Below are 25,889 nucleotides of genomic sequence, written 5' to 3'. Positions count from 1 at the left end.
TCACTACCAGCCTTATATAAACTTATGGATGAATACGGCCTCCTCTCTGGCTATAAAATTTATTATGTTAAATCAGAGGCCATGCTCCTCCATGCATCCCCTTCCCTTAGGACCAGTTTACAGACAACTTTTGCACTACGCTGGCAGACAAATAAGATCAAATATCTTGGAGTTTATATCACCTCGACCTATGATAGATTGTATCGGGAAAATTCCCCCCCCCCCTTCTGTTAAAAATCAAACAGGACTTGGAGACTTGGAAGAGCTATATCATATCGTGGCTGGGGAGGATTATCTCTATTAAGTTGAACTTGGTCCCTAAGCTTCTATATCTTTTTCAGACTCTCCCGGTGAGGGTTCCCCACTCCGTGTTCAGAGATTTGCATTCCTCCTTCCTAAAGTTTATATGGCGTGCCAAGCCCCCTAGAGTCTCGGTAGCAGTGCTCAAGAAACCCAGTGCTCGGGGAGGCAGAGGTTTTCCAGACATTAAATTTTATTATTTGGCATCCCATCTGACCCAGGTGGCGGTAACCTATGCCCCTTACCAGTCCATAGCATGGGTGGATCTGGAGACCCACTATGTTGGGGTCCCCTCTATGGCATCACTCTAGGGCATGGCCAATGTGGATAGACCACCAGCGGCCTCCTCTCTCCAATCCCTTAAATTCTGTTTGTCCCTTTGGGACTCATGCCGGGTCAAATATAAATTGTCCTCCCTTATCTCACCTCTGACTCATCTCTGGGGCATCCCACACTTCCCTCCTGGCAATTCAACACAGCAATTTAAACATTGGATAAGGACGGGAATACGGGTGGTTTCGGACCTGGTGGTCAATCAAACTTGGGCTTCTATGTCGGAACTTCATCGTAGCTTTGAACCGTTTCGTCCCATTTTTTTTTTTTTGAGTACTTCCAGGTCCGACACTTCGCCATGTCCATGCCCCCCAGGAGGCTCTCCAGGCCCCGACCCTTTTTTGAGTATATGTGTCTACATTCCCCTCTCACTAAAGGGATGATCTCCCAGATCTATAATTGGCTCATAGACTACACTTTCGATACTCCAGACCTACATGAGCGGGAATGGGAAAGGGATCTGGGACCTCCCCCAGACGACTCATGTTGGGAGGAGATCAGGGAGGGGATCGCCAAGAGCTCGATCTCAACACTAATTAAGGAAACAGCCTACAAAGTGTACTATAGGTGGTACTATACTCCTGATAAGCTGTCTCGAATGTTTCCTACGACCACTCCGAGCTGCTGGCGGGAATGTGGCCAGAGAGGTACGATGTTACACATATGTTGGACCTGCCCTCGCAGAGTTCCTTTCTGGAACATGGTTCTTACGCTTATAAACTCTGTGGCGGAACAACAGATAACTAAGGACCCCCCTGGTCATTCCTTCTCTCTCGCCCTATACCTGATGAGAGCGGGCCTTCTAATAAGCTTATCTCCCACATCTTGGCAGCTGCTAAAACTCTAATAGCGAAACATTGGAAGGACCCTAGGGCTCCCTCTATGCAGGAATTACGGTCCTATATAGGACATGTTGCAAGCATGGAGAGTATAACGTGTTACCTTCATGATAAGTCATATAACTTCGATAAGGTGTGGGCCCCGTGGTTTTTACTGGAAAGCCGTAGCTGCCTTTCCAGTATGGCTCCCACTCCTGCGGTGGGAATGTAGCTTTTGGGCCGCCTCCGGACCCCCCAGGCTGGATATGGTGTGCTGCTGGTGAGTAATGTTTGTATGCTAGTTTTCTTTTTGGTAGTCAATGTAGCCGTGTGGCGTAGCTTTTCCTAGCAATGTTCCAAATTGGCTTATTTACTTATCAACAATATTGTTAACAGTACTGTGCCTTTCTACCTCCCGTCCCTCCTTCCCCCTCCCCTCACCCCCATTCCCCATGCTATAAAAGTATAAAACATAGAGGAGACCACTTGAATGTTAATATTTTATTGTCAAATGTGTTGATTGTGTTTTTCCTGTTTCCTCTTTAAATAAAGAGTTTAAAAAAAAAAAAATGCATTCCTGTAATGTTTTTTTCCTCTGCCCAAACAAAAAGTTGCTGGTGTAAGAATCTGATCACATGGACGTTGCAGGCTTGCTCAGACTGCTAACCTCTTCACTGTGCCACCTACACCATCGCATGGACCTTTGCCAGGTACTAAGAATGCTACTCTGTTTTTATACCAAAATCATCTTTATGAGAACAGAAGCTGGCAAAGTTTTTCTTGTTCTCAAATTTTGCGGCTGACCCATCAGAGAAGTAGAAAATCTTTTTATGGTGGTTTCTTAAATTTTGCTATGAGTTTCCTATGGAAGCAGCAGACTAAAACGGTGTTGTGTACCCCTTCTGCAAGTTGCTGTTCCTCCCTGTTCCCAGCAAACTTAACCAGTCTGATACTCCAATGTAATTAAACACTCCGCTTTTTCAGATGTGACACAAATGGTCCAGAGTTGGGTGGGCTTAAATTAGTGACCTAGGGACTTTTCTTCACTAAAGACCACCCAAACCTAACCTGTCACTGTAAAAAGCGGGCCTATTCAACACAACTGAAGCGTCTTTTCACATGGAGTATCTTTCCACTTAAGTTCGCCCGCCTGCACAGAAGTGGGAGCAGGCGCTGTCTGTAGAATCATGTTCCCAAACACACCTGAAGAGGAACATACATTCCTCTTATATAGTGAACTAGAAAAAATATTGTTTTGTTGATTTTCTCAGGTGTGTATTACCTCAATAAATACAATTTTCACAAATCACTCAAAAATAAAACCTCTTGTAGCAGAAGATCCCATCCATCACAATCCCAAAAATAAAACTTTGGGGATGTCTTAACAACAGTATGAACAATTTTTGAGATTTTTTCAAAAATTATAAAATATGGCTTTATGAGAAAGATTTTGAAAATATTACAATTTTAATTGAAACATACTGCTGTGTTATATAACATTTTAAATCCCTTAAAAAGAGGTTTAAAATGAGACCTTATCCATTTCTCTAGCTCAATTAACTGAGCTACAAATACAATTTAAAACAGTTAAAAGCATCAAATTTTTCATAATAAAATGCTGCCTTAAAAGGCATATAAATACAAAACCAGTATACATATCAGCTTAAGATTTGGGGGTGGGGGGTTCTTTACACCCATAGCATCATTATACCAAATTTAATTGAAATTAGAGAATGTAAGGTAGAATTTTTTCTAAAATTGTGTTGATTTGATGTGGAATGACCCCATAACAATTTGATATTCAAGCCAAACGAGAAGTCTTATTTTCAGTTATATTGCATCATGCATTTGATTTGTCAATGTGTATAAAAAGTAACTTTCCTGAAATGGTTCCACTGTTTAAACAAATCAATTTAACTGGTTCTTTAGGCTATAAATGATTTCCACTAGCTCCCCTATCTAGCATATACACTGCAAACTTTCTTTACCATTGGCAAGTGGACCTGTGTAGACTTGTCGAAAAGCATGAGGGACATTATGACAAAATTAAACCCTGTTGGAAAGAGGCCAATCTGTGACCAGAATTTGGAGTCAATGATTATGTAATTTGGAAAATTTGAATCATAGTCTTGATTTTCCTTCCTGTAGAAGAGTGTAATGGTCAAAGGCATGGTATTAGCATATCTATTCGCGTTTGCAAATATTTGGTACACGCCAGATTCTAATAGTAAGCAAGAAACTTTAACAGCAGAATAAGTAGGGGCTGCCATATGTCTGATTGGCTGTTGCTAGACTGCAATTCTTTATATTGAATAAATGAACACTTGCAATTATGTAAGTGGATGGAGACCAATGACCAACATTTAAAATTCCATTTGTACACTGAAGCAAACTTTAGTATTTCAGAAATGGTATTTATACTTATCCTTATTAACACTGCATTATTTGATAAACATACACTACAGATGTGTGTGTTTGTGTGTGCGTGTTGTCCTCACTGCAATATTCTGGCTGAGGTGAAATTAAAATAGAAGACATGCACACTGTTTTAACTACAAAATGTTTAGTTCTGTGGATTACAGCAAGTGGATGTGTATTACATAAATTAGGACACATTGATTTTTCTGCTTACAATCCAAGATTACACACCATAACACAAATTAATATTGATCAGAAAAGCTAGTTTGGTCGAGTAAATGAAACATAAAGCAAATTACTGTCCAGACAACACACTTTACAGGGTGCTGCTATTTTATGAATGTTACATGACTTATGCCTTAGCTTTACAAATCAGAAGTGTACCTAGAATTATAAATAATTTGGGGAGTTATAACAAATTAAAAATATACAGGATGAAAGGAAAGCATTAACACTTTCATGCCCAGGTGTGTTTTCACAACTTTAGGACAAAGCAATTGTTTAATTTTTCCCATGCTTCGGTTGCAGTGGGAAAAAAATATTTTATTACTGACTTTACCAAGGTGCTTCATATTGTTTTTTTTGTTCTTTTATTAGCAGACTAAAAAATATATTTTAGTCTTGTGTATATACATACATACAGTGTTCTCCCCAGCACCTATGTCTCAGTATGCTGCACCTGGCTGTTTTTACTTGCCACCAGCCCCTCGTGGAGGGGCCCAAAAGAGTCCTATTATAATAGAATAAACAATTTTTTCTCCTATTAGAACAGGCACTATGTGAGCACTACAGCCAGCAGTGTGTCAAACCACTGACCACCACCTATACACATACATACACATATATGCCTGTCACTAGCCATATCACTTCCGAGTGTCTGAAGGTTGGTGCAAGTACACACTGATGATGGTAACCATCACTAGACAGTTGCTTCTGATTGGCTTATTGCGCATTGAAGGCTGAAACGGACAGTGTTTCTACACTGACCATACGTACAGTGTATGATTTTGTGAGCATATTCTAAAATTATTTTGCAGAACTGGTAGCATCTTGAAATGTTTACATATGTTCTGCATCTGGACATAAATATGCCATTTTTACGTGTGCCTATTTAGATTATTTATTTTTTACACATATGCATCCAGCTCAGCAACAGACCATTTAAATCTTTGTTTTTGGCCATTGCCCATTGAAAAAAAGTTTGAGAACTTCTTCTTTACAGCAAACATCCATCAAACACTATCCTAGAAAAGCTGTACAATGACAAGAGTGGATAAGATTAAAGTGGACCTGTCCCACACAACTTCACATTAATGATATATCTTATCAGAAAACACTTAACTAAAAATAAGTAACATTTACTGCGTGTTTCTTCTAAATTCACCTTTTAACAAGTCTGCATAAAGTTCTGGGCAGGTACTTGGCATAGGGGAATGCATTTTTGATTATTTCCACTAAACCCTGTTCCGCGGGACTACACCCAGAGAACCGGGAACTTCCATCTCCTTCTGGTATGTGCTGAAGTACTTGCTGGTCATTTCACAGTGTGCACTTCCTGCTGTACGGCTCATGGACACCAGGGGGTAAATGTATGAACATGCGGGTTCTTCAACACCCGCGTGTTCGGCGATTAAATTACAAGCGGCGCTGTATCGCCGTTTGAAATTTAATCGCCCAACACGCGGGTGTTGAAGAACCCGCATGTTCATACATTTACCCCCAGGTGGCACCTTAATAGTACGGGATATGTTGTGAAGTGACAGAGGATGGAGTTACTAAAGTATGGGGTATAAATTTATACTGCAACTTATCTCCTCCAATAAACAGTTTCGGGCAGCAAATGGAAAAAACGACAAGCAGCCCTACACTACAGTCCATATAACTAGAACAAGAGAAGGTCCATGTGAGAAAAACATGACATAGTTGACAATATTTATGAAGAGAAGTGCAAATAAAAAAAAGTTGGTGCCCATAGGAATCAGTCAGATAGTTTACTTTATTTCCTTATTTGCATTCGAAAAATTCTAGTTAGAATTGGATTGGCTACGGCGGGAAAAACCACCTTTTTGCCTTGCATAGGTTTTTTATAAAATGCCCTCAATGATCTCCTAAAGCAATGCATATATAGAATACAGTTACATGTTGTACTCTTGTGCCTGTAGGCTCCACATACCTCAGACCTAAGTACAGCGCTAGGAGTTCCCAGCAGTAGTAGAATTATAACCTGTATATCTCCTATATAACCATGGCCAAAGACTTACCCATGCCTCTGCTTGTATAGGCTTGATGTTGTCTAGTAGTACTTCCTCATAGTTCCCATAATCGCTAAATTTTATCACTGCTGTTGTTCCAGAAGAATGCAGCGCTTCAATTTCAGCTTTGTAATACTAGAAGTAGATGAAATGCATTGTATGTATTTAAAATAACACACTATCTACACACAAAGTTAGGAAATACAGTTTAGTAAATCAGAACCACCTTTCAGACCCACTACATTAAGGGGCATATTCAATTACCTTCCAGGATTGCGGCTATGTGTGGCCGCCTCATTCCCGGAGGGTAATTGAAAATGCCCCTAAAATTCCCAATGTTAACATGGGCATTTCAATAATATAAGACTAAATCGAATATAGATTAGCTACTATGTTTTAGTTTCTTAGTTAAGCATTTATTTTGTGTTTTTCATAAATGTCAAAGAGCTCAGATAATGCATTTGCAGCCATATGTGGAAAGAGTAATATATATGCAAAAAAAAAAAAAAAAAAAAAAAGTCACCTGTTATATTACTCATACAATGTATTCTAATGCATCAATTACTTGGCAATGTTTAGATTCTTTAAGTGTTGTGAGATGCTACTTTCTTGTTCCCTCTAGCAGAATTCCCTGACACAAACAGCAAACAATATCCAGGCATAGGTCAGGTTTTTATGCGATGAGCATGGGAAAGTAATTTGTAGGAATGAAGAGGGAAAAATGTTAAATTATTAATGTGTTTTTGAAAAGTCATATTCCCAATTGATAAGCTGAGTTGTAAACAACGATTTACACTACAAAATAACATTTAAAAAGGATGGAAACCTCCGAATGCATTGCCATATTTCTTGTGATAGGGTGGCGTATTTGGTGGTGGTAGCCATACATATCTTTCTGAAGATGCCATCCTAGGGTGTGACGTGAGTTGAATGCACGATGCTCACATTCAATCCCGAGACATCCTCTTGGACCCCCTTTGACAATTTAGAAACATACTGCCATATGGCAAAGAGATTCCAGCTTCACTGCAGTAAATGGTTTAAATATTTTGCAGAAAGCTGTAACAGTGCATTGCATTTGCAGCAATGTAAACACTAAATTGCTTCCTGCTAAATTTTATTGTAGTGAATAAGAAAAGGAGGGGTAAGCTTGGGCTAGTATCTTTTCAAATGGTGCTATGCTGCATATATCACAAGAATTTAGGTTTGATTTTGAAAAATGTAAAAAGGACACAAGTATTTTAAACATATCCAGTTGGGATATACAAAATATATTTTCACAAGCAGTTAAAATATATAGAAAGTGTTCTTCATTTCTTCTATTTTTTAATGATTCCAGTTTTATCACAATTTAATCACTGGTATTGATCAATAAATCGCTTGACATGTGTCACATAATGAAAAAGGTTAAGGTCTTTGTAATGTTTAACATTCCTGTTTTACAAGCTCAGCATGACCAACAGGGCATATCTAAAACCACACCAAACATTTTTATTGTTTTTTAAAAGCAGCAATGTGTGTAAAAATGCAGACTTCTTTCATAGCAAAGGTCTCATGAAAGTATCAAGGAACCAGAAGTGTGGTACATCTTTTAATTGGAAGATCGAAAATGCAACCCTCAGACTGTAGAGAATGTGTTTACATATGAATAAAAGAGATGATATTCTCTCAAGCAGATCCCCTCTCTACCCTTCTATCCCCTTGTCTTGTCTGCACCTTCTCCACCAACCTTGTATGACCCTAGCCCTGTTATTATGTTTCTGTATAAATTACCTGACACTGCAGGTTTTGTGGCACCTTATAAACAATGATGATTACTAAACAAAGCTGTCTTACCTGCACTAATTTGGGGGAAGTTTAGATGGTCTGTAAAAAAAACAAACAAAAAAATCCCACACCACCACAATGGGCATATCTCAAGTGGGTGGGGAGCATCCTTGTTTAGTGAACACTTAAATTACATTCTACGTCACTGTCCTACTTCTAGACCTAATCGTATACATTTTACGGGACATAAAAAAATGAGGTTAGTGTGAATTTAAAGTGACATATGCATGAAATGATTGGTGGTTCTGTCATCAAGAACATTAACCAGCAGTAATGTCTGTGCTTTTGGCATACTAAATAATAAATGGTGGCAGTCATTATTCAGACAAATTATTTACAATAAAATGAAACATATGGCTTACAATCATACCTTGTTATCTTCCCAATACAGAGCCAAACATTCGTCTCCTGGTCTCCAGCTAAAGGCCGGGTAGGCAGTTTCCAGTAATCTTTCTGGTTTTATTGGGCCAGATCTCTTTCTAGAGGTACTGTTGTATGAAAACATCTTCTCTCTATCATCATGTGGTGAATTCAGATTTGATCCTATTGGTTTTATAGGTCCAATTCTTCGTCCCTTCTGTTCAAACTCTCCATTTGGTAAATCATTAGCACCGTCTTTTCCTAATGTTGTATGATAGTTAGAGGATTCCATACTGGCACTAAAACTTTTTTCATTTTGCAAACTGGTGAATGGTTCATTGTTACCTGTCCGTGGTCTCCTGTCTATATAGAATTCAGAATTATGTCTTTGGTCTTCTCTTCTACCACGTTTTTGATGAGCAGCCTCTGTATTATTCTGAATGCAAGAATCCTCTTTAGTTTCATAGATGTTTGGACCTTTTATGGTCCTATTTTGCATAGTATTTTCTCTCTTTTTAAAAGTACCATCATTTTGGTAACTGGAGGAAGGGTGTGAAAAATCCTTTAACCTATCATTTCTTGGATATCCTCTTTCACACTTACTCCTATCATCCATCCATTGCTCTGGACCAAAAGAACTATGTTTTTCTGGTCCTCGACTTCTTGGCGGTCCATTACCTTCAAATTGTTTAGATGAATGAATTTCCCTCTGAAAACGAGGGGGTTTTTCATTCCTTGGAACTCTGGTATCATTCCGGTTAAACTGACGAGGTTGGCTGTAATCCTTTAATCCATTTTGCTCTAAATTTTGAACTCTGTTCTGTCCTTGGTTCTGATGCTGAACTTGTGGTTTGTTATCTGCAAAGGCAAAATAGTTTTCATTGCAATTAACGAAGAAGAAAAAAAATGTAACAGGCTAAATGTTTACAGATGTCTTTATGGCTCTACGTGGAAGCATACATTCTGTGTAACATGCCTTACCAGAAGACTATGGCAGAGTAATACCAGGCAATGATGAGTAACTTAACAAACAAGTGTTTAGACCTAGAACAACTGTCACAGACACAATGTGATGATACTTGGAAAGGTATAATGGTGTTTCCACAAAATAGTACAGTAATAACACAGCTAAAACAATATTGATAGTTAGTGTAAACTATATCAATAAAACACCTTAATTTGAAATTGTAACAAAATAGCACATGCTATGTGAAAGCTATTCATCCTATTTTCCTTGCTTGCTGCAATTCATTGTTTTTTTATCTGACTCATCCCAATTTATGTGATCTGGAGTAAAAATAGGTTACTCTTGTAAAAATGTTTACAAGAACGACATACTGTGTTAGTACTAATAAGATAGGCAAAAAATAAAAATGTAGTAAAGGTATGAAATGGCCGGATATAAATGTAGTAGCTAATAGGCTAACTCGTTAATTCTCTAAACAGAATTCAGTTAAAACTGCCAGGAACAAAGCAATTCACATGAGAGGTACTGTTTGTCTTATACAACTTCCCAGAAGATGAACGACTGCAAAGGCAGTTACAGGTATCTGTCAGTACCACTAACTACAATACTAAGACAGTAGGGTGCATTATGTCATATGAAAATTCTGTGAATTATATCTTGCAGCATGATACAGAATTATTGTTTGTCCATAGCTCTCATTACTGTAGCAATTGTCATTAACAAGACACCAATTATCACAACAAATTCAGTCTGTCTGGCTCCAGTCTCTAAATTCACACTGGACTCTCCATTCTTAAAATCCAGTCTGGATCTGCTAACACTGTCCTGATTCCTGCTTAGATTACGGTCTTTTTGTGTTGCCTGTGAATGATGACTGGCTTTCAGCAAACAATTCAGCCTGGCTGAATGGACTTTACATCATATTCACAAATTGTCCCCTGGTGCTACAAAAAGTCCCGTTTGGTAAATTCACCACTACGCTACAGGTCTTCTACCACTTGGCCGGTCAGCAAATGATCATAAATTATTTGCTCTTTGACCTTATCGGCTTCTTATTTGTGTGCCTAACAATGGCGTCCTACACTTAATGTCTGCATACTTTGATGTGCATTTCTTCTTTACTAGATGTCCTGCTGCATCCTAACACTTTATATCTAAGCTATCCTTTAAACACAAGTTTGTCAACTACAGTGTTGAATAACCATTTACAGTTCTTATTTGGAGGATGTGCATAATGATGCACCAGTGAATTAATCTATATGACTGGGCAAATTCCCACGGATTCAAAGCATGACCTGTTGGCAATTCTTGCATCTAAGACAAACCCTGAATTATACTGAGATCATACAAGTAGGTATTTACAGAAGAATGTTTATTGTCTGACTGTTAGGTTGTAACATTTCCATTATTGTATAGTACTGTGCTTTATAGTGGACCGTTACAGATATTTACCAATAACAACAACAACAACCTTACACTCCCAGTTTTAAAAGCATGCCTGATCTTTAACAATTCAATTTTATCAGATAACTATGGATCGAAATATTTTTGGAACAGTATTCACGGAGATATGCTTGCTGTCATATGTCACTGGCAGAATCACAGGGTGTAAAATTGAAAATTGAACCCTGCAACAAAATTTACTAGTGATAAGAACAAGATTTTATAGTTCTCAGAGCCCAGTTAAAAAAAATAAAAATCATAATTTACAAATTTGCATTAAAAAGACAAGTATTTTGTAGCTGGAAACAGTAACCCATAGCAGTTGAAAATAGACAAATGCATATGAAAAGTGAATATAGCTTTTAAAACATTGAACATAAACATTACTTGGAGTTGAAGTAATAGTGAAGTAATATAGTTGAAGGACAGTAATAAGTAATATAGTTGAAGTGATAGTGAAGTAATAGTTGAAGGACAGGTAACTGGATTAGAAACAGTCAATGGTGGTCACGCCTTCTGCATGTTGCCACTAATTTCATATGATCACTAGCAGTTTATTTTTTTGCTGCCTGACATTTCAACTGTCTGAAATATTGATTTAAGCATTTACATGAACATGTTCGAAAAAGCAAGTCAATATAAACCATTTATAACTGTTACTCTTGGGAGTAGTATACTTTTTAAGGAATGTCATGATGACAGATCCTGTTGCAGCTTATCTGAATATGCAAGTTAAGTGACAGATGACCTATGATTCTGCAGTTGTGGTATTTATATTTATGCCCATGCTTTCTAACACCTCATGCTGGAACATCTGCAGTATCTGCTGGCTGGATAGCCAGGTATTATTTTATGAAGGTTTACAATTAACTTACTGCAATGTAAGTAGGAAATCATCTTACTAGCAGAATTATTTTTTCCGTATCTATCTTTTTATGAACTCAAGATTACTGTAGATTGCAAGATATAAAAAGCCCTTACTTTTTAAGTAGTATACTAATAATATATTTTTAATGAGTGGTTTGTGCTTTTTGTAATCGTGTCCCATCCCCCAATGACATGAGAGATGGGGAGAACCCTGAATGGGGGATTAAATACCACCATTTGGGGTTCATAGCACCAGAAGGATGCCAGTAGCACATTCAACACAAAAGCCAATATCTAGCAATATGCCCCACCACTCACTTTACTCTACAAGGGGGAAAGGTAGGGCACCCAGCACTAGGTTGTGGGCCGTGATGTGGACCCAGTTCTTAATTTCTGTCAGGGTGCTGGGGATTATTATTTTGCCCTGACCCCACTGCAAATGGGGGCAGGAGACTGCACCAACTGACTGCAGTGTCTGTTTAATAAATGGGAGATCTGGGTAAATGAATTGAGGTAAAGCAATTAAATGCTTTAGTAAGAGGAAAATCACATTACTTTTCCAGTGTGTCAAAGGTTAGTAAGAGGATACCTAAATGTGCTTCTGAAGAAACCAAACATATTGTTAATTTGGCATTTAAGAAAACTCTGCAAAAGGAAAAAACTATGCCAATAGCACAGTCCGATGTTTGCTTTCATTTTCTAAACTGGACCTAAACCCCCCCTTCCCAAAAAAAACCCGACATTTAATATATTGGCAACTTCTGCCAAAAGGTTACATTTATGAAACTAGGCCAACACTAGTAATTTACCCCTAACAAGTTTTCCCAAATAGAAGAATACCAAAAATGTGTATAATATTTTGTAAAATACTGCATATCTTTACATAAAAGAGAAACCGTATAGGATTTGATTCATTTGCATTCATTTTTTGCAACATTACTTCTAAACCACAAAAACGTACCTAAAAAACTACCAATAGTATATTACCAGGTGTACTCATCAATCAATCACTAACTATATATGTGTGCATGTGGGGGTAGGGGCTTAATGTGGTTGATTCAGATCATTTCAGATCAGGATCTAGTGAGGTTTCCAGAGTAATGTTTTTGAACTGGTCCTATGGTTCTGGTTGTTGTAATTGAATAAAAAGTTAACGTATGCACATGATAAATGACTGTAAACTATGCAATGTGATGGTCATTGACAGCACCAAGTGCAACATAAATATGCATAATGGTATGAATTAAGTACTATAATAGAATTTGTGAAATTATAAAGAACAGAATAAAGTTGGAGGTAGAAACTGCGTGTTAAGGATATATTAGATTGTATAATTGAGAGAGGGGTGGAGGTTTCCTAGTGAAATGGGGGCATGAGACTGTTGAGTAGTATATTGGGGTGTAAGTGGAGGAAGACTGAATAGATCTGGTGAAATTGATACTAATATTGTAGGGAACGCCACAGTCTAGCTTCAGCATTTTTCACAGTAATCAGCCTTTCCCCACAATATCCAACACAAACTTTTACTTTATTTTAGACCATTGCAGATTTACAAGTTTCTTAGTAAACTATCTCTGCAATGAGCAGATAACAGTGGCAAGATGTCAGTGAGTGTAATTCACTGGTAAACAATATGAAGCAAATTGCTACTGCTTAAAAGTGTTTTCTGTGAGCTGGAAAAAAAGTATCTGCAAAATCTCTCAATAGAAAGGGTAATTTCTGCTGTAAACTTTACGTGTCTGGACAGGGTAGGAGATTTCATCTCTTACTTTCTTTTTGAAAAATAAGAATTCTTTTCACCTTTGCCATTTTAGAATATTAACCACAAGCTATGGCTTGTTTAAATCATACACTGCTTTGCCTTTTCAATGGTTAAAAAACGCATCTTGGTCACAATGGCAAATCTTTTAAGCTAGTGCTACCCATGCAGACAAAATATACCTTACGCTGCCTCGGTTTTCTGCTGTGCATGAGAAAAATACAAAAGTCAATAAGTGAGTAATGTTAATAGCAAGATGTTTGGAAATGAGATACAACAAATGATCATGCCCTAAAGTGTTCACAGATCCAAATAATTGCTCAAGCAAGACGTCTTAAGAGTTCTGTAGCGAAAACCACTGCCACTACCAACGCCTCCGTTCTGCAAGTGTTATAATTACAGATTCTTGACAGACAAAAAGTAATTGTTCAAAATCTAGAAGGTCAAAGCAAGTTTTGTATGTGATTCAGTATATCAGCTCACAAACATAAAATGCAGGGAATAATAGTTCTGCTGAATGAGAATAAAAAACCCTTCCCAATCATGTGTGCGCAATTGAACCAATAATTAACCATTGATTTTTAAAAACAATTACTTCAGTTCACATAGTGAATAAAATTCCTTTTACAACATTTGGACTATACAGCAAATTGTAACATAGGCACCCAATAATTTCATGTGAACTGCTTTCTAGAGGGTTGATGAGTAGAATACAGTAGGTAATGTATAAAATCCCTAACATCAAAAAAATTATGTCCTGCACTGAAAGAAACATGAAGAAGTAGAGTCCCTAAAATACACAATAATTTCAAATCTCTTTCTATAGAATCAGAAGAGAAAAACAAATACCCATGGGCATTTATAGCGAATAATTTTAATGAGCAATGAAACTTACACAAATAATAATGCCAGTGTTATTCAGGAAAGTAAAATCCATCACACAAAACACTTAATTCAACAGATAAACTTATTATGGATTATAAAATATATATTTACAGGTGCTGGCGAGGGTGCTCTCAAGAAGGCACATTCCTCCACATATGGTGGTCGTGCCCAAAGTTATCAGGCTTCTGGGTTGAGATTAGAGACCTGGTTAGTGCAATCCTCCAGGTGGACATCCCCCTGGAACCCAAATTCTTTCTTCTTTCTTTGGGGGCTCCCTCGGCATCCCGACATCAAAACAAATTGATGAGGCACATTGTTTCGGCAGCTACCTGCCAGATAGCAGCAGACTGGCGTATGCAATCCCCTCCCTCTATGCAGTCTATAATCAATAGAGTCTGGCAGATTCAACGGATGGAGTATATGACCAGCATTATTCGGAACACTTCGAGAGCTTTCATCAAGGTTTGGGACCCATGGTTAGCCTTCTTTCAGGCATGCCCACCCTTTACATAACCCAGCCCTAACACCTCACTTCTGTCTTGGACTCATTTCTTCTTATGGATCTAGTCACCTCTCACTTTTCCTCTTTCTCTTCTCTCTCTTCTTTCTTTCGCTACACCTTCTCTTTCTCTCTCTCCTCTCTTATTAAAAACCTTGGGTCATTCACTACCATTACATTTAGAGGTTCGTTTGACTAAGTGATTTGCTTGTTTTATGCTGATCATTGATTTGTTTTTCTTGTTTTTTTCTCTATTTCTGTTATCAGTATTCTTTTTGTCATCCGTCTTTTATTGTTATACTGACCTTGCAAAATAAAACTTTAAAAAAAAAAAAAAAATATATATTTACAAAACGGATTGGCCTATGAAACTATATGTAGTCCCATATGATTCTAGCGTTTAACAGTCCATAAAAAAAGCTAAACAAAAAACTAGATCCGCTGCAGATCAGATTGTGATTGATGACTAACAATTAAGATGTATGTATATATAATATCCCAGAATTCCACAGTTTGGGTTTAGAAGCATTTTTTAGGAGTTCTTTTTGCAATATGGTTCTCAAGTTATTTCCCATTATAAATTAAAGGGAGAAAGAAGTTATTAGAGCTACAAGTGCAGATTTTACTGACTTAAATCCCCAATATTGTTTTCAGTATGTCATAAAAATAAAGTGTTTTACATTAACATGTGGGTATTCACCAAGTTGGACCTGAGAATATTAGGCATGACTCTATTTTAGAGTAAAATACACCCAAGAAATATGTTTTTACAATTATATGTAGAATAGCATTTGAGGAGGTACATTCAAGGCTATGTGAAAGTTAAAGCAATGTAATTTCGTCCTTTGTAATAAAATTTAAAGGGAAAGAAGTCTACATATCACAGATAGGAACTTCATTTTTTAAGAGAAAAAATTGTTACTTGGTAGCACTCTAAATTTGAAGGTATTTCAGCATAAGATCACAATACGACATTTTCCACACATTTCTCGGCTTATATATCTATCAAAAAGTGTGCAGATACAGAAGGTAGATAAAATGCTTAGACACCCATATAAAAGAAGACACCATACTGAGTAGTCACACTCTCCCTGAGCTCCGGGGAAATAGTGACCAAACTGTAGGAATTGTGGACTCCTCTGCCCCACCATTGGGTATCTGGCTCCCACTTACCTCCGCAGTACACCAGGGAAGTAGCAAATGCCCTATCTCCCCAAGAGATACTCAGCAGACTGAGCAGTGGCCACCTAATCTACCAGCATGCCGCTAGGCCTCATTAGCCTCATGCAAAATCTACCTCTGCCAACCGGGCCGCTAACGCCCTCGCTGCCACGTACAGAGCTGTGGCGATAACTACCTGCCTCACCTCCACACATGCCCCAGACACATCTCGGTGGTCCCCGGAGGACCTGGCCTGTCTGGAGACTACTAGGCATATCTTGCCGACTGCCGTTCCGGCCATGGATCTCAGAGGGTAGCCTGCTCCACGCCTGCCTAGGACTACCCAGCTGCCTGCAACTACAGGCGAGGACGCCCAAAATCCTCCAGCATTCCCAGTCTGCTGCAGTAGCCTGTTTAGTGCCAATGGGCTGCTTGCTGGGCATTCTCCATGATGCCACTCTGTGGGACTGTGATTCGGGAGGTTTGGACATTGGCTGCGGGTCCCTGTCTATGTAATATTCAGACTGTGGCCGAAATCCATCCACCCAGCTCAGTGGCCCTTGAAAGTGGAAGAGAGGGGAGCTGGTCAGGGGCTGCACTACATGGTGGTATAGCAAAGCTCCTCAGCACTGCCATTAATCTTGTGCAAGGAGCCTGCTTCATCCCTTCCCTGTTAAGCACCCTTACAGTGTAACTCCCTTGGACCTAATCACGAAGAGATCCACGAATAAGTGCTGCTCTAACATGTGAATTGCTAGCTGCTGTTATGTATGGAGGTATACTACATAAATGTATTACTTTTCTTGCCACACTGTGTACATTTGTATAGTAACAATACCTGCCTTGCATTGTTCTTGACATATCACGTGACCTATCTATACTAAGAGCAGTAAGCCTATGGTAGCCATTCATATCGGTCACCCGTGATCCCAGAGCAAGCTTCTCTTCCAGGCGGTCCCATCCTATCTCAGATCTGGCAGTGCCTCGACCACCACTAGTCCATTTCTGCTTAAAGAAAGCTATTGCACCTGACTCCCACCCTGCTGGCATCCGCATTATAAATCTTCCAGTCAGGTATCTAACAGACGCTCACCATGTGTGCATAGGATAGCATGCAGTATTCACTTCCCCCGCCCATACTTTTTTTTCCTGATTACTCACCCCATTATCTCTCCACATCTTACAAAGTCACCTTGACTTATCCACAAAGCAATTATGTCTCAGAAGCAAAAGAAACCATCTCAAAGTACATCTACCAACTTCTTTGGCACAAAAAGCAAAGCAGCTCCTCTCCAATCTGCTCAATCGGATGCATCAGACTCTCCAATTTTGGGAGTAGAGCTTGATCCGCCAATACAAGCCATCATAACTCCTCTTCTTGAAGGTGCCAAAGTGGCATTCAATCATGAACTAAGGCTGTCAACAATTTCAAATATGAAAAAGTCTCTTGCTGGGCACCAGAACAGATGCCCTTGAATTAAAAACAGACAATCTCTGTCGCTCTCAGGATGGGAATGGTCCTGTTTGCATAACGAGATTGATATGTTAAAACAGAAACAGGAGGATTCTGAAAAACGATCCCGCCGTAACAATACTCATGTCCAGAATGTTTTTTGGAAAATGTTTCTCCGTTGGAGCACTGTTCTTTTATTAGGCACTTATTTACACATATCCCTAGGGATCTTTTGGACACGGACTGTCTCATGGACCGGGCACTTGTGACCAACCTCCTCGGAACATCATTGTCCGTTTATATTACTTCCGTACAATAAAGAGGCTACCAGGGACAATTCTATGAACCTCCTTTCGAAATACAACTGTTCCAGGACCCCGCCCCCTCAATTATCCAGAATGGCGAGACCTACATCTGTTACCAGACTTCCCCGCCAACATAACGTAAGATATCATTGGGTCTTCCCCTTTCAATTACAAGTCTTTGCAACTAATTCCACCGATTACATCAAAACTCTAGCACAGGGACAAGATTTACTTGCTAAATTGAAAATCTTACACGTGGCAGCTATTTCTCAGTCTGGTTCCCCAAAACCCCAATGTGCAGCCCCTCTGAACCCTGAATGGTCCAGAGTCCAGCGACGCTGGTCAGAGATGCACCTCCTCCACAAACCAGCTATTGCTTCTTTTGAGCGTCTCTCTCCGTTGTTTTGCTTTTTGTCATGTGGAGATCCCGCCGCTGATTGAGTTCACTGTTTCCTGCCTTTTGTGTCCTCTAGACTCCTTTATATTAATGTTGTACTTGTGCTCCTAATATTAAAAGTTTAATATGCCTACTTTGTGTACCGTGATACATGCCTGTGATAACATGTTTTTTCTTATTATTTCCTATTTCGTTGTTTCTGTTCATGTTTTCTCATATATTTACTGTCAGAGATAGTTCCCTCTTCCCTCCCCCTTTCCTATTTCAGTCTTCTACCCTTCCTTTCCACTCCCTTTTCTATCTCCCCAACCCTATTCTTCTCCTGCCCCCACAACATTCCTCCCCTTCCTTTTGTCATGCTGCATTGTTCCTTAATTATCCCATTACTTGTCTACTGCGCACTGTTCTTAGTATTTTAGGTTTCATTGTTTACTGTTGGTCCTTGATCCTCAGTGTCTTCAAAGTAGGACGCTAGGCCATCATCTGCGCACCCTTTCCTATGTTTATACTGCTATACGAGATTATGTCTTTGAAACACTTTCACATTTTTGGAAGGATTAATAGCCTTCTTTTATTGATCATTATATTTTTAGCGGAGATCTCCATTTTGTTGCTTTGGCCCTGAAAGTTCGTTCTATCAAAGTAACTGGGTTGGCCTCAACTCCCCACCCCAGGACGGTAGCCTGAAAAAGAAAAAATGCGGACTTGGACTTTCTGCAAGAGACCCATCCTCAACCTCAGGGAAAGCAGTTTTCCCAGACATTCTTTGCCTCTGCGAACTGTAAAAAGCAGGGAATAGCAATACTTATTCATAGCAAGTCCCTTTCTTGTACTATACCATCTATGCAGACTCAGAGGGCAGCATCTTACTAGTGATTGGCATCTGTTTATGCTCTAAGAAAAGGGCAATGATATTCTTGAGCCTTCCCTAGACAAATGCCCCTCCAAGGACTCATTAAGCTCGATAGCTTTACTGAAACAGTACAACCTATACAATTCCTGGCACCTTAATAATTCCATTGCCAAAGATTATACTCATTTCTCAGCTCCTCATCAGACATATTCCCACATTGATATTATCCAAGCTGGTTTCAAACCATTCTTTTAGACCAACCATGTGGGAGTATGTATTTTGTTGGGCCTTATCTGGCACTTCCCACGCTCATGCAGATGACATTTGGACGATTTACTATTACTGAATGAGACTGACTCTTTGGGCATCAAAATGGCAATCTCTGATTATTTTCTGGAGAACTCGTCACCTGAAATGGTGCCAGGAGTTGTGCGGGAAGCCCCAAGGTGGTTTTTCTGCTGAATATTATAAGAAATTTGCAGGGGTTCTTGGTCCTCCTCTAGCGGTCTTCTTCTTTAATAAAAAGTGTTGGAGAGGGCCCCCTTCGACTCTGCCACCACACTGGCTAACATTACAGTGATCCCAAAGCCTGGGAAATACCATACGCCAGTGGTTCCCAAACTTTCTCAGTTAGAGGCACCCTTAGGGTCACCATAATCTTTCCAAGGCACCCCTAAGCCAAAATAATTACCGAGTAGTCCAGTTTTTTAAGTAGTTGGGTCAAAATGACGTAAGATGTATTTAGGGCCCTTCACCATCACATTGTGCCCCTTCATCATATCACTGCGCCCCTTCACCATATTACTATGTCCCCTCCTTCGCCATCTCTCTCTGTCCCCCACCTTCAGCGTCTCTCTCTGTCCCCCCCCTTCAGCGTGTCTCTCCGTCCCCCCCCTTCAGCGTCTCTCTCCGTCCCCCACCTTCAGCGTGTCTCTCCGTCCCCCACCTTCAGCGTGTCTCTCCGTCCCCCACCTTCAGCGTCTCTCTCCGTCCCCCACCTTCAGCGTCTCTCTCCGTCCCCCACCTTCAGCGTGTCTCTCTGTGCCCCCTTCAGCGTGTCTCTCTGTGCCCCCTTCAGCGTGTCTCTCTGTGCCCCCTTCAGCGCGTCTCTCTGTGCCCCCTTCAGCGCGTCTCTCTGTGCCCCCTTCAGCGCGTCTCTGTGCCCCCTTCAGCGCGTCTCTCTGTGCCCCCTTCAGCGCGTCTCTCTGTGCCCCCTTCAGCGCGTCTCTCTGTGCCCCCCTTCACTCTCCTTTACTTACCTTCTTTCCTGACGTCCTCTCTGCTGCTGCTCCTCACTGAGGTACTGTAATTTTAACACAGATTGCGGCTCTCAGTAAAAATCAGCATTAAAATTACAGTGCTAACGGTAATGATACGCACTATTACCATAGTAACGGTAATGGTGTACTGCCCGCGTTACTTTGACAAGTAACGTGGCCAACTGAATTCCCCCCTATGTGTCTGAAACTATCACCAAACAGCAGCAAGTATTTTCTTTTTATGGTCTTCAAAAGTTTGCTTTAATTGGCTTATGGTTTAAAGATCCTATACATGTATCTGTTCCTCTTCCTAATAAAATGCTAGTTAAATATGTGATCATATCCAGTGTTCAAGTTTGGGTAGCAATGTGCTCTCTAAAGTGTCCTTTGGGTGGTATAATTTCAAAAAGTGACCCTGGAAATGGATATATAAATAAAAAATGTAAAAAAAAATTCTATGAACATGGTAAACTTCTAATGAAGGTACAATTTTCTGCTAATAATAGCAAACTAATTAGCGTACTTACAGAAGACAAAATGTGCCTTTACCCATAGTGTTTTAAATGTCTTAACAGTATTATGCTTGTTAAATACATTTCTGTAATCCAATGCAGTTATATATTATTAGTTCACATATTCATTATGATTTGCTGCTCTTTCATGCTATTAACAACACATTTATGCTCTCTATTTTAACTATGAAAAACACAGTGACCTGTTGCAGCGTTTATTTCTTAGGCTTTCTGCATATAGTTAAATGTTTAACTTGGTGTTCCATCGGCCTTTCATCTTTCCTTCTATAATCAATAAATGTCTCTCTGTGCCCCCCTTCACTCTCCCTTACTTACCTTCTTTCCTCTCTGCTGCTGCTTCTCACTGAGGCTGCCGGACTTCTCACTGAGGCTGCCGGACGTGAGGAGGAGGATCCAGCGCTGGATGATGGGCAAGTTTTTTTTTGTTTCTCTTCTTGTTTTGCAAGGGCGATCGCGGCACCCCAGTGACAGCGCCACGGCACCCCAGGGAGCCGCAGCGCACACTTTGGGAACCGCTGCCATACGCAATGCTCTAGCTATAGACAGATATCTCTTCTCAATGTCGATTTGAATCTTTATGCCAAGATCTTGGACACTAGATTGAATCCCCTCCTCCCATCCATTATCCATCCCAAGTGGGTTTCATGCCGGGATCACCAGCGTCTGTTAATACTAGGGGGTCCATCGATCTGATACACTCCATTCATGATGGCAGAGTTACTTCCTTTATCATAGCACAATGCTGAAAATGCATTTGATCATATATCCTGGTCATTTATGGATGGGGTGCTTGGATAGATGGCATCCTCTGGTAAGTTTCTAAGGGGTATTTCAGATTTATATCACTGCTCCTCAGCTACAGTCGCTGCTAATGGCCTTACTTTGGCACAATTCTTAATCTCTAATAGTACGCATCAGGTGTACCATATCTCGCCTCTTATTTTTGCCCTTATAATAGAACCAATGCTTGCCATGATATGCTTGCCATGATACGGGAGATATCTGGTATTAGAGTGGGTTCCACGGAACACAAGCTGGCGCTATATGCAGATGATGTCTTGTTGACATTCACTATTCTATCCCCCCCTCTTGGTCGAACTTGATTTATATGGTAATTTTTCTGGCAACAAGATCAATCTGGACAAAACGGAATTCTCGGATTCTTAGATTCCTCATTTGGACAAATAACTCTTAGAGCAGACCTTCCCTTTCAATTGGAGAGTTATATCACTAAACGCTATCTCCAATTTTTTTCAAGCTAACTTCCCTTGCATACCCAAATCAAATCTTATCTTGTGGTCCTACAATTTAATCTCCTGGATAGGCCTTATCAATGCTACTAAAATGAACATCCTCCCCAGGCTTTTATACAATTTCCAGACCATACCCAATCATACCCCCCCATGTTTTCAAATTCCTCCAAGTTTATAGATTACAATTTATTTGGTTGGCAAGGTGTCCCGGAGTATAAATAACGGTTCTACAGAGGTCCTCACGGGGTGGTGGTCTGGGCAACCTGACTTTAGGCGTTACTACCTCTCTGCTTAGCTTGCTTGCGGTGTACTTCGAGTGCCTCTAGAGTCCATATTGAGACTGAAGGTTTAGGATTTCTTTGTCCTGCTTCTCTACTTTGGCTCTCGTGGGCTCACCACCCAATGTGAGTTCTGTTTCACCACACTGTCTCCCATTACATGGCAATTTGGGACTCTGTTTCTCAACATTACGCTCTTTAACACCTGAGACTTTTCCCAGGCTCCACACCAATTCTATTTAACCTATGGCATTCTCTAGGAATTAGATATCTAAGACACTTGACCTGTAATGATCTTTTCCACCAATTTTCTGATATCCAATCTAAATTCAACAGTCCTATGCAGTGTTTTTATTAATTTTTGCATTTACAAAACTTTCATAACATTGTTAAACACAGTCTGTCCTCATGTCCCTTCTAGTTTGAATCTGTGCCTCTGCCAGTACTCTACAGCGGGTCTAATCTTCACGTTATATACAGAACTCGCCCTATGTACCTCTGGTCTTCAGGACCCCCATGAACTGTCCTGGGTTAGGAACTTAAGTGAGACTTTAGATGAAGATGACTGGTGCGAGATTCATGAGAATCTTGCCTCTAGTTCCAAGTGTGCCAAACTTAAAGGAAATGTATATAAACTGGTGTTTACTACCAACTTGACGCAATAAAAAATGGTCCCCGACTCCTCAGATCGGTGTTCCTTGGAGGGAACTTCCCACCATATCTAGTGGGGCTGCAAAAAAAATGCACCAGTTTCTGGCTGGATATGATAAACATGGTCTATACTATATCTATACTTCAAATTAGTACCCACCTAGAGACAAAAAATGTTCTTCTACTCCTGGGAATCTCCCCGGCTACTCGCCATCAGAAGAAGCTCATTAGGCATATATTCTCGGCTGCCACATGTCAACTCGCAGTTGACTTGAAACAACTTTCCTCCCCTTCCCTTCAATCTATAATTAGTTGAGTCTGGCACGTCCAGCGTATGGAATTCATGACCAGAATTCTCAACAGCTCCTTTAAATCCTTTGACAAGATATGGGACCCATGGTTGTTCTTTTTTTCAATCTCGCTCACCCTTCAATTAAACTCCTCTGAGGTTGCTCCATTCTTCCCCCTTCCTTAATTTATGTTTAATTCTAGACTCCTGCCCCCATCTCTGTGCTCTTCTCCCTTCCCAAATGGTTCTAGCTACACAGTCTCTCTCCCCCTCTGACCTCTTTCTCATGTATCCTCAAAAATGTTTGGAAGTTTAGCAGTGTCAACCTCTTGCTGATGTTCATGTCTTTGTTTTGTTACCTCGATGATGTTTATGTGCAGTGATCTATTTTCATCCACTGTATGCTTGTATTGTTTGGACTAATAGACAATTAAAAAAAAAAACAAAAGTGCAGTCCCACCCTTGAATCTTTAACTTGCTATAGTTCTAGCTAACTGGGCTGGTTTGCACTTTAACAGGGAGACCAGAAGAGTGGGCTCCCCTAGTATAATTGTGTTGTTACAATATAAAAAAATGCACAAATATATACAAATCAGTAGTGTTACCAAACAGACATCCCACATATATATCTATTCATTTATCTATATACAGATATAAATATCTAGTTTGAGTAATAAGATTAAAAAAAAATTCAGCATGTACTGTATAACAAGTAGCGAATCTACAGATCTGCCAATGATCCTACTAGATACCAAAGAATTCCATATTATAGTTTCTGTCATACAAGTAAGCCAAATCAAACTTGCTTGATAATAATGCTATGTCTCCTTGATGAGGAAACAAGCAACTCTGATGATGTCTAATCTTATATTTATATAAATTATGCAGATGTTGAAATGTGGTCCTTGCACTGACCATTACAAGTGGTAGAACCAATACATCTAAAGCAACCTGATTTGTTTTCTTCTAGTTTATTGTAGTCAGTTGAAGTTATCAAAATTAAGCAATATTAAGCAACTTTGTCTGTTTTGACTACCAGATCCTTTAAATACTTGCTCCACTTATAAAGTTTTTACACACACACTGCATTATGTGGGTATCCAAAACAATAGGTTTGAAAGGGGCCTCCATAAAAGCCTTGTCTTTTTATCTTTGTTCACATGCTTTATATAGTGTTTCTCCTTATGCATTTGATCTGCTGAAATGGTTTAAAGTAATTACAGATCATTACTACTGGAGTGAATGGCTGCCAGGCTGGTACAGATTGTTCATCCTTTTACACAACAGAAACAAATCACTTAAAATGATTATATCTGGACAAAGAACAATTTCCCTTAAATGTGATATTAATACTAGGCATCAACCATTATTTGGCACTGTCATGAATACAGTTGTACATGAACCCCAGTCTTTAGATCTATACAATTTCTTTTAGAGAACAGGTTTTCAATGGCAAATGGGTGAAACGTGTAGAAGGTTTCTAAACCCAGTGTTAATAGCAAACAGTGTTAATAGTTTTCTATTTCATTTGTCCCCAAAAAAGTACAGACATCAGCTCAATTCAGATAAATTCTATACAGCCTCTCCTTGCCTTCTACTTGTCCCAAGTATCACCCAGAAATCTCCTGTTTCTCTACTCTTTGAATATGACCAGAAATAGTCAATATCCAATAGGGAAATAATTGAATTCTGGCAGCAGAGTAACATCCTCAAACAGATCACATGTGACTACAATAAGGGTATTTAAGAAAGTTGTTTGCAAAACAAATCTTTTGCAATAATGGTGCATAGTAAAGTGCCATGCTTATAATGCATTCCCTGTTTACCCGGGATGGCGCACAGCAATTTTCTCTTGGCCAGAGGACTTGAGGTGGTTAGATGGGCCCACAGTGTTCAATATTTTTGTTGTCAATTGCCACACTGCCATCTTGGCAGCAGCTCTCGTTTTGTGACTTGACCTGCTGCTGCTTGCGAGTTGCTATTAATAGTTACCTACAGATGGCTACCAAAGTATGAGACAAAACCGGAATAGGGGACGAGAGCACAATGTCACTGTTGGAGGTGTTAATCTGGCAATTAATAATCGGAATCTGGAAATCACACATAAATGGTAACTGGATTAAATGGCATGTGGAACGCAATTGCACACAAATGTCAGCTACTGGGCCACCTCATCATATATGGAAAGAATTATTCAGTGGAATGCTCTATGGTATTCTTCCCATCAAATTTGCATAAACATTTATTGCATAAATTCTGGTGCAGTGAGCATAATCACAGGTACAGACTATTCATGACTGCTGAGGGAATTTATGGTTCTGTGTTAACTCTGCAGAGTCCGCTTAATTACGCCAGCACAAAACACACTTGTCATGCATGCCATCCAATCACTTTCTTAGTCTATTTTAACTAGGAAAGAGTGGTTTGGAGTACAGAAAATTGAGGGCAAGCAGTTTCACAAATGAAAAGCTGCTAATCCTTATTTAGTACATGAATAAATATACTACCATTGGAGGAACAGGATAAATAGGAAATCCTACAGTGTAATTAGGGAGGAAATCCTCCACAAACTGTATACAGTGTTCCACCCACAGCGATAGTGTGGCATAAATAGTAGGTAGCCACTTGCTGTTAGAAAATAGGAGGAGAATAGCGAAAAGTATACCAGCCATAAGTTATGCCAGTTGTAGAGTGGGGCATAGTGGGAATAATGGTTGTATTTCTGGCAC

At 39.6% G+C, this 25,889-nt stretch overlaps 1 protein-coding gene across 1 annotated transcript in view; it reads right to left on the bottom strand.

Annotated features, from left to right (window-relative positions):
- TDRD3 (tudor domain containing 3) overlaps nt 1-25,889 on the bottom strand; it is a 109,195-nt gene that overhangs the window by 28,253 nt on the left and 55,053 nt on the right. Inside the window, exons 8-9 of the mRNA XM_075199797.1 lie at nt 8,319-9,166; nt 6,131-6,256 (exon numbers count right to left, since the gene is read on the bottom strand). Coding sequence (XP_075055898.1) covers nt 6,131-6,256; nt 8,319-9,166 — 974 coding nt within the window. The remainder of the gene's footprint in view (nt 1-6,130; nt 6,257-8,318; nt 9,167-25,889) is intronic.

The sequence above is a fragment of the Mixophyes fleayi genome, chromosome 2 (assembly GCF_038048845.1).
Source record: "Mixophyes fleayi isolate aMixFle1 chromosome 2, aMixFle1.hap1, whole genome shotgun sequence".
Classification (NCBI taxonomy): Eukaryota; Metazoa; Chordata; class Amphibia; order Anura; family Limnodynastidae; genus Mixophyes; species Mixophyes fleayi.
The sequence above is the reverse complement of the archived record's forward strand: the minus strand, read 5'-3'. Positions and strand labels throughout refer to the sequence as shown.